The sequence below is a fragment of the Octodon degus genome, unplaced genomic scaffold, assembly GCF_000260255.1.
Source record: "Octodon degus isolate 3935 unplaced genomic scaffold, OctDeg1.0 scaffold00027, whole genome shotgun sequence".
Taxonomy (NCBI): Eukaryota; Metazoa; Chordata; class Mammalia; order Rodentia; family Octodontidae; genus Octodon; species Octodon degus.
In genome coordinates, this window is record NW_004524603.1 from 11736691 (window position 1) to 11746063 (window position 9373).

Consider the following 9373-nt stretch of genomic DNA (forward strand, 5'->3'; position numbering starts at 1 on the left):
GGCATAAGACACATCCACCAGGGAGAGGTTGGTGAGGAAGAAGTACATGGGGGTGTGGAGTCTGCTGTCCAGCCTGATGAGAAGAACAATGAGGAAGTTTCCCAGCACTGTCACCAAGTACATGACCGAGAAGAGCACAAAGAGTGAGACTTGAACATCCCAGTCGCTGGATAGGCCCAGGAGAATGAATTCACTCACCCACATCTGATTATCCGGTTCCATTAAAAAATGTGATGCTTATTAATCTGCAGAAAATTCAGAAAAACAAAAAGAGGTGAATAGCCATAAAATAACACTGTAAGAATCCTGCACTTGACCTTACTTCTCGCCTGTCAGCTTTCGGGTCACTCATGAGGCCATGACAGTAGAGTTGATTCGAATAGCCTGTCTACTCTCTTTGTAGGACAGACCAGTTCACTAATAAAGGTGTGACTTGAAACCTGGCATGGTGGAGCACACCTGCAATCCAAGAGCTGGATAGACAGGAGGAGCACTCCGAGTCTGGGCCACATGGGGAGAACCTGTGCCAGATGAATAAATAAGTAATTTTTAATAAATAAAAAACAAGAAGATGTGACATGTGTGAGGAAGTCAGTTAAGACCGAGGGAAATGGAGGGGACATTTAGTTCTATCACTGACCTGGTTACCTCCACTCTTTAGCAAGAAGGGCGTAGTAGTTGCCAGGGGTACTCACTGGATGGTGAGAAGAAGACAGTTGGCAGGATGAAAAAACTCCTCATATATTTCCACAGACTAACTTTGATGAAATGCAAGGGGGAGCTATAAAAAGTGATTCTGAACAGGAAGGGCTTTGTGAAAGGTTTGGAACTCTGAGGTGAAACCTCATTTTATTGGGCACATGACTGCTATCTCATGTGAAACTTCCAGGTAGAATGCAGGCTCACACATCACGCCTGCTCACACAAGTGCACACACGTCCCATGCAGATGGCTGATGGCAGGCACTTGCAAACTCTTGCTGCAGCGCAACTCCAGCAGCATAGGTGCTTGTGGTACTCACTTAAGTACATGACAAAGAAAGTCATGATTTTTGTCTTTTGCCTGCTCCACAAAATTAGACCAAAATTATTTACGACCTGTCACAGAAACTTTCAAAATTTTTTTTTTCAATAGGTTTTTGTTCCTTCCACTTCGTTAGGCTGCGGACGCACAGTGTCATGGATCCAGAGCTTGGTCATTTTATCCTTTCAATTTGCTGGTCTTAACAATTTATTCTCTGCAAATGAATTTACGAGAAAGCATAGATCCTTAACAACCCTAGATGAAAGCAATATGCACAGTTGGCAGTTAAGGCCCACCTGTCTCGCCCAGCGCAGAGGAGAGGTATGCAATTGTTGCCAACATGCATTGGAACACAAATCTCTTTCTGCCTACTTCCTCAGCAAGTACCTCTTCTGAAAAACTAATTATTTATAACATAAATTTTAAACATTAAGCAGAAACAGGTTGCATCCAGACATTTATAACCGCCTTGTTGTTATTACTCATACCTACCTATCCACTTAACTCTGTTTAATGCCTTGAACAAAATAAAGGAAAGTAGAGAATAGGTACAGGTGAGTGCAAATAGAGAAACAGATCTCTGTATAGACTAGGGCCTGAGCTGAAAGGGGAGGCTGTCAGTGCCTCAACTCTCTTGCCAGACAAAAGGCTAAGCCATGCCAGTCCTTCTGGGAAGGGTTAGGGATAGGGTTAGCTCCCCTTACTGAGTCTGTCTGCTAACCCCTCCTTGGCAAGCTCAGTGACTCCACGCTATTCTCTGTCTCCTTCTGCAAGTGGCCTGCCTTGCAGTAGAAATGGTCCCTTTTCTAAAACTTCCACTTCTTGTCTTCAAATGACTGTGAAGATACATTAAGGTCCTCAACATGCTAGACATATTTCTAATGGAATCATGGAAGGCATCATCACTCAAGCAGTCTACTGGAATGTCCCTAGGTCTGAATGCTTCATTACCCTGATTGGAGTCCTATTTATGCTAAATCTTCCTCCATTTCTGCAGAGTTCTTGAGAGGAAAGGAAGGGCTTTGTATAATACCATGACCATTCCTTGTAAACTGTTCCTCCTTCCTGTCTACTGCTGCCCACCAATATCCCTGTTGTAAGAGTAGTACTAAGACCTTGAAGGTACCACAGGCAACCATTGATCAAGAAAGAAGATGAGAGCCCTGTCCCAGGGTAACTCAGTCACACAGCAGCACTCTGGACTCTGTGGCTCCCACAGAAAGTCAGCACATGTGCTGTCCAGAGATGTCCTCTGATGCTTCTGTTTGATTGTGCTTTCACCCATTTTTTAAGTGCATTTTGTTTCTCTCACTGATTGACTCAGCTCACCTTTGCAAGGAAGATAACAACCAGGCCTCAGTGCTCAGATAGCATTTCCTTTCCCATATTTTATTATACTATCCCAGAGAGTGTCTCATGTATTTAAAACAATCTGAAACCACTTCCTACTTCTAATAACTGGCTACTCCAATAATTGAAGTTCAATTTTTCCCTTCCCCTCTAGATTAGGATAAGAGAAAAAGTTCTGAATTAGAAAACCTAGAAAGCATGTACACTACAAAAGGATTTCTAAAGGTCTCGTCCTCCAGAGACATTTCAGAAAAATAATCATTGAGATTCTTCATGTCAGTTCAAAGAGCGCATCACTGGTGGCCTTCATCTGCTTCAAAAATACAAAGTCAAACATAGTGAGGCTTAAGTGTGAACCCTTTACCCACACCAGCAAGATGCTGCTCTACAAGAAGATGTGGGTAATGTCATATAACTAGGAGATAAAAAGACTTTTCCTGGGAAAATGTATGTCTCATCTTTTATAATATTCAACCAAACCTTAATCATAATGGGTCTCCTTATTTCAGTTCGCTATGCTCTTAGTTGAAATAGATTACTAAATTCAGAAACATAACACATGAAGGAAAGACTCACAACCCACAGAGATTTCTCTTTCATATTTGTCAAAACAAATCAGAGTCATACCTTTACACAGCTGAGCCTCCGAGGGAAACATCACTTTTATTTAGACACAGATGAGTCTGACCTGTGGCTAAAATCTTGACTGTTACGTACAGAGTGCATTTGTCGCAGAAGGTAGTATTCCCACATCCTTACACCTGAACACACAGACCCCCACGGACACTTGCGTGTGTGATGTAGCAGAACTCATTTTCCTTTCCAAGAGGACAATGAGTTTTTTCTTCTTTAGAGTCTTCTTGCTTCCTTTTTTCCCTGACTATTCACATAATTTGACTCTAATAACTGAAATCTAGTTTCTCAGTCAGCTGCAATCTTGAGATTCAACTTTGGTCCTTCGTTTTGTCACAGTATCAGCTGGCAAATCGTAAGCTTCTTTCTACCTCTTGGACCTGAAATCTAGGGTAATAGTTCACAGTAGAATTCCTTCCCTCTACTAAGTTGACACAGTACTGGACCACAGCTCAGCCAAGAGAAACCACCCTGACACAGGAGTCATGAGACCTCTGGAAGTTCTAGTTCCCACTGTGAACACGCTACTAATCAACAGTTTATTTCATCCCCTATATTTTAATTATTTCTAGTGATATGAAAATAGTAATACTTGTGTGTACTGTAAATGTAATAAAAGTCTACAAACCAAATGACAATGTATCATTCTTACAAATTTAATATAACTTTAATCTATGTCCATTAACATCAGTACATAACTACATGTTTTGGTAACCAAGGTTTTTCCCCTAAGTGTCTTTCCTAAAAGGAAGGGTGGCACAGAATTTACCCCATATTTCCAATTTTTATTAGTAATGATTGTCTTTCCCCCTCTCTTTCTTTCTCTCTCTCCTCTCTCCCTTCACCCCTTCTAGCATTAAGCTATTAAGGTTTGGAATAAGAAAACTTTTGCAATGAAAATATATGTAAGTCATCAATTTCTGGAAAATATAATTATTTTCCTATACTTCCTACTAGTCAGAGTGGTAAGAATTCAGCCTTTATAGTTCATTTCTGTAATACAGACTCACCAAAAAGCAAATGTATAATAATTCTGCTGCTTTATCTGCTCCTGTTTACATGTGCTCTCGTGTGACATCTCTATTCAGACTTGTAATATATCAATTAATGTCGACTGATATGGTCCTTTTTCCTTTCACCTAAGATTGTTTTCCTACAACGCTTCCTTCAGCAACACAGTGGACCATGGAAATGAGTGTCCTGGTCCATGCTGTAGAAGTCACCTGGGACTGGTTTTCAAACACTGTTGGGAGGAAACACATGGGTGATCCCAGAGGGGCTCACACACAGAACCAATAAAGGGTGGCAGTGGCTACCTTGGCAACGGGGAGCCGACAGATTCCTCAGGAGCTTCAGGTCTCAGAGTGTTAATTGCAGCAGTGACCCAAATCCCAAAGGGGGGCATCATTCCACCTTCTTTCTCTGTGTGGAAAGCTGTTCTCCTAATCCTCCCCTCAGAGCTCCACCAAAGTCTTAGTCAGTCTAAAAGAAGAAATCGTAAAGGCCAACTTCCTGATATTTTAGGATGTTGCCCTATGACTCAAACTTACTGTGACTCTCAGGGGCTCCATACTGCTGATCAATGAGTACCCCAGTCCATACCAAAATGAAAATCCCTTTTCATCTAGGTCCAAGGTACCCTTCTGGAAACACAGTGTTACACTATTCTGTTGAGTTGCATGCAAGCAATAAGATTAGATATTGTGCGCTTTACAAGTGTGGGTGGCCAGTAAGTATATGTTACACAGTACTATTTAAGACCTAGAATAATTATGTGACATAAAAAGATTGAATGGGCCAAATATAGTCTCCAAAAAAAAAATGTTTTGGGGCCAGGGAGATGGCTTGGTAGAATAAACGCTTCCCTGGCAAGCACAAGGACCTGAGTTCAATCTCCAGTTCTGGAAAAAAAAAAAAGATTTTGTGATCTACAAGGAAAAATGAGAAAAAAAAGTTATCCAAAGTTGCACAGAAATTGAGTTAGTATACCTGTTAAATGTTCAACATTTGTCTCAGCTCCTGGTTTTTGTTTTATTGTTCTTGTTGCTGCTGCGACAAAATACCTGACACCCAAATTAAAGGAAGGAAAGGTTTATATAGCTCACAGTCAGTGTGGAGGTTTTAGTTCACATTCAGCTGGCTCTAAGGCAGAGCGGAACATGGTAGAAAGCAGCCATTCATGGTGGCAGCAAAGAGCAAGAGCTCAAAGGGAGCGGCAGCAGCTCAGGCAGCTAGCCAGCCTTTCTCCCCCTCCTTACATTGCAGGGCAAGTTATCTGCCCCAGGGCAGGTGCAGCATCCACACCCACAATAATCAATCATCAACTCCAGAAACCGCCCTATGAGTAAGGGGCTTTGGTAGGACAATGAGACACAAACCATAACATCATAAATGAATAGATTTGATATGATTTTGAAACAACAAACTCACAGTACCATCCTGTGTTGTATTCTTTAACCCCCATTCCTTAGATAAATTTTCATGTATTTACACATGCCGAGTGAAATGCACACTTATACCCCAGCATCTACGAGTGAATCCAACTTATAGGTTCTGGCCCTAGTATAAATTGCTGAACCTTATGGTGGTCATCCAATATGGCTGAAGCCCTTAAAACAACATCTTATCTTCCCAGAGACCACCTCCCCCCTTCTCTAACTCAGCCCAGGGTGCAATTTCCTTTCACTTTTCTGGTTGCCTCAGGGAAGACCCCCACTCAGCTCCTCAGGTATATCTAAACATCCCCTTCAAACTCCACCCCTTGGCAAAGGCCATAAAAGCCTCAGCCTCCCTTTGTTCCAATCCAGAGAATTCCTTATCTTCCCCAGATTCTCTCCATGTCCTCAAAGTTAATAAAGCCCCTTTCCCTTTCTCCTTCCGCCTGTTTCTCTGCTGCAACACTGTCAAAAACCTATCACCAACAATCCTTTTCATTATCCCGGTGCTTGTCATCTATTCTCTGTCCTGCTTGTGCTGTCACTGCTGTACCCCATCACCCTCACGCTCACTAACCCACAGCGTTTCCCTGATCTCCACTAATCATGTGTTGCTCCCCAGTTTGCAGTCTAAAGCCTATCCATTAATCCATTCAGTCATGTAGCATGGCTTCTGATGTTACAGAGCCAGTACCTGTGACAAAAGTTCTGGAGAATTCTAGGCAAGACGTGGGGAAAGTGAAGCAGCAGGAGGTTGGCTTTGCTAGGCACATGAAACATTTGGTAAGGCCCTTCAGGGAGGGAGGAGAACCAGCTGTCTATGGTGGCTGTGTGGTAAGACAGGGGCAGAGGTGCTCACGTCCTTGTAGCTCCCAATGATGCGGCCATATGTCACAAATTGCAGACACAGAGCTATGGGTTCTGATGTTTGCTCTGCCAGGGTTGTTTTGGGTATGATTCTTTGTATCCCTTATTCTCTTATTTTGGAGTAGAAATGTTTACCCTATACTATTGTATCAAGAGAGCAGAGATTTTTTTTTAATTAATGTTATCCAGAAACAAATAGCAACGAGACAGCTTCAAAACCGATTAATAGTACAGTTTCAATAATTAATACATTGCATATTGTTGCCTTCATAGTGGTTATTCATAATACATTGACTGACCTTGTCAGACTTTTTAATTTTACAGGGATTCACAGGTAAGAGTTTGCCTTTAGTCTCAGAGAATACTTTGGACTTGGACTCACGAGCAGTACTAGAATTCTTGAGACTTTCAAGAAGAGATTACCGTGTTTTTGCTTGTACAGAGGATAATAATGCCTGTATAGATGGAATTATGAACTGCTATTTGTGTTTATCTTGAGATTTGAGTTTTGTTTGAGATATGAATAAGGGTCAAGCTGATAAAGGATGAAATATTGCTGGTTAATCTTGATTGTCACTGGACTGGATTAAGAGACTTCTGGAGAGGGAACTGCATTGTCGGAGAAGTACTTTCATCAAGGGATTTACATTTGATGGGTTCACACCTGAGGGGGCAGTGAAAAGATGGGTCTAGCTGGGCACCATGGGTATGGGCTCTGGGGACTCTATCCAATCTCTAGGTAGTTCTCTAGCTCTTTTCTTGTAGATACCATGAAGTAAGAGGCTGGCTCCCACGATGCCCTTGCACTGTTGTGTTTCTGCTTTACAGTCACATTTCCGTACACTGAAAATGTGAGCCCAAGTGAAACTTTCCTGCTCTGAGTAGTGGGGGTTTCCCATTTTCTCCCAGCAAGGGACAGCTGCCCAATATTTTTAGATAAGGGTCAGAAGAAAGAGGCACAATTATGGAAGTAGAGGGTCACAGAAAATCTGCAGTGTTATTTGACTTATAGATGGGAGCAGAGAAATGGGGGCACTTTAAAAAATGGAGAAAACCGATAAGCAATTTGTTTCCTAGAGCACCAGAGAAAGGCACGCAGCACTGTGGTCACCTTCATTTTGGGCCAGCAAATCCCATTTCAAACTCTGGGCTTCATAACTGTTAAATGATGATTTTGGGTTACTTTAAGCATTCAAAGTTGTAATACTTCTCAAAGCAACAACAGGAAAATAACTAGGCTCTCATTCACAAAATAATTCACAGGATAATTTGAACACCAATCAGGATAATAACTATAATGGATTAAGGTAGAAAAATGAATTATGGGTGAGTTCATAATGATAATGCAAAATTTGCACCTCATTTTTTGTGTTTAAAATGGTAGGAAAAAGAAAAAAATTTAGTACACATTTGCTGCACCAACCGTGCCACAGGAATATGGAATAGTGGTGAGAAATATTTCACAAAATGCATTCCAAGCAATAAGGACTTTGAAACAATAGACACTACAAATCATTAGTCTTAGCTCAGTAGCCCTCTGCTGCAGGAAGCTTTGGAAATGTCTAATGGACTACTGTGGTCTAGTAGGTGGAAGTTAGAAATGTTGCTAGATATACCGCATGGATAGGTAGCTCTCTACCAAAGAAATATTCAGCCTAATGCTTCAGTACATGCCTGTTTCCTTTAAGAATCCTGAAAGAAGCATTATACTAAGTGTAATAAGCACTAGAAAGAAAGAAATGAAACATCACTCATCAACTGTAGAACTGCAATCACTGTCTATGAAATCCTATTACCAGAACAACAACAAAAAAAAAAAAACCCTTAAACTTATTAATAGCAAATATAGGGTCAAGAATATAAAATCTCACGCCCAGAAAAACTTCAAAATATCTAGAGTGTGTACAAATTCCAATTGGGCCACACAATGCAATTCTACTAAAAAAATAATCTGAACGATTAAGGATGAGGAAAAGAGAATAAAACTCCATGTAAAAGATTTTCGGAGGCAAAGCAGATAATGGTCATAGAAATAACTGGGGCTTTTGTTTAAATAAAATGTAATTTTACATGTATTAAGCTCTTTATTTCAAAGGTCTACTTGATGTTATCAATTGCTAAACAAAATTTTACTTTCAAATACTTTCTGGTGACTTTTAAAAAAGTTTTTTTTTTTTTAACATAACTATATTATTTAAAATTCTAGGGCCTGCCCCTTAGCTCAGTTCTTTAAGTGGCTGCTTCAACAAAGCAGTCAGGCTCAGGTTGCTGTGGTTCGATCCCCACAACTCAAGCCAGCCAAGCATGCCCTGAAGGCATTCGAAGTAAAATTCTATACTGCTATTCCTGCCCCAACATTTTCTTTTTTTCTACCGGGCAAGTCTCGCGTGAGCTAATTGAGAATGGCTGTACTCTTGATTCTAGAGCAAATATTTTCTATAAATGTTTATTGAAACATAACTAGACTTCCACTTCATGGTAAAAAATGAAAACAAAACTCAGCCATTACAAGAGTATTAAGATATAAAACAATGACGACTCTCACCTCAACATTTACAAGGCCTGTATATAGAAAACATTACAGAAAAGTTAAATTTTTCAAGAAACATTTTAATGTGAAACATGTGAGGATAACAATTTTCTATGAAAACCCAAAGGACTTGACATCATTAAAACAATTTTGAAAAGGAAGAAAAAACTTTGGAAGGCTCACATGACATCGTTTCCAGAATTAATATGCATTTACAATATCTTACATATTTTTTCAGCTTCTCACACTAGGGCAGCTATATGAGGCCTACACATGAGTCTGATTTATTTCACTTATGAGAATCAATTCAAGTTTCATCCATTTACATATAAGTCTCCAGTTTATTCTTTTTGTGGTGTATTAATACCCCATTTTAATAATAAAGTTTTTTTTTATCCATTTCTTGGTTGATGGGCATTTAGACTGCTTCAAACATTTAGCTATTACAAATTGTGCTGATATAAACATGGGTGTACATATATCACTGTGGTATGATATTTTTAATTCTTCTTCAAAAATACCCTTAAAAAAATAG

The 9373-nt window shown here is 40.2% G+C and overlaps 1 protein-coding gene across 1 annotated transcript in view; it reads right to left on the minus strand.

Moving 5' to 3' along the window:
• The window catches only part of LOC101567316 (olfactory receptor-like protein OLF3), a 35840-nt gene extending 35618 nt beyond the window's left edge, over window positions 1-222 (minus strand). The window contains exon 1 of the mRNA XM_012514198.1: window positions 11-222. Within this exon, the coding sequence (XP_012369652.1) occupies window positions 11-222 (212 nt within the window). The remainder of the gene's footprint in view (window positions 1-10) is intronic.
• Between the last annotated feature and the right edge of the window lie 9151 nt (window positions 223-9373).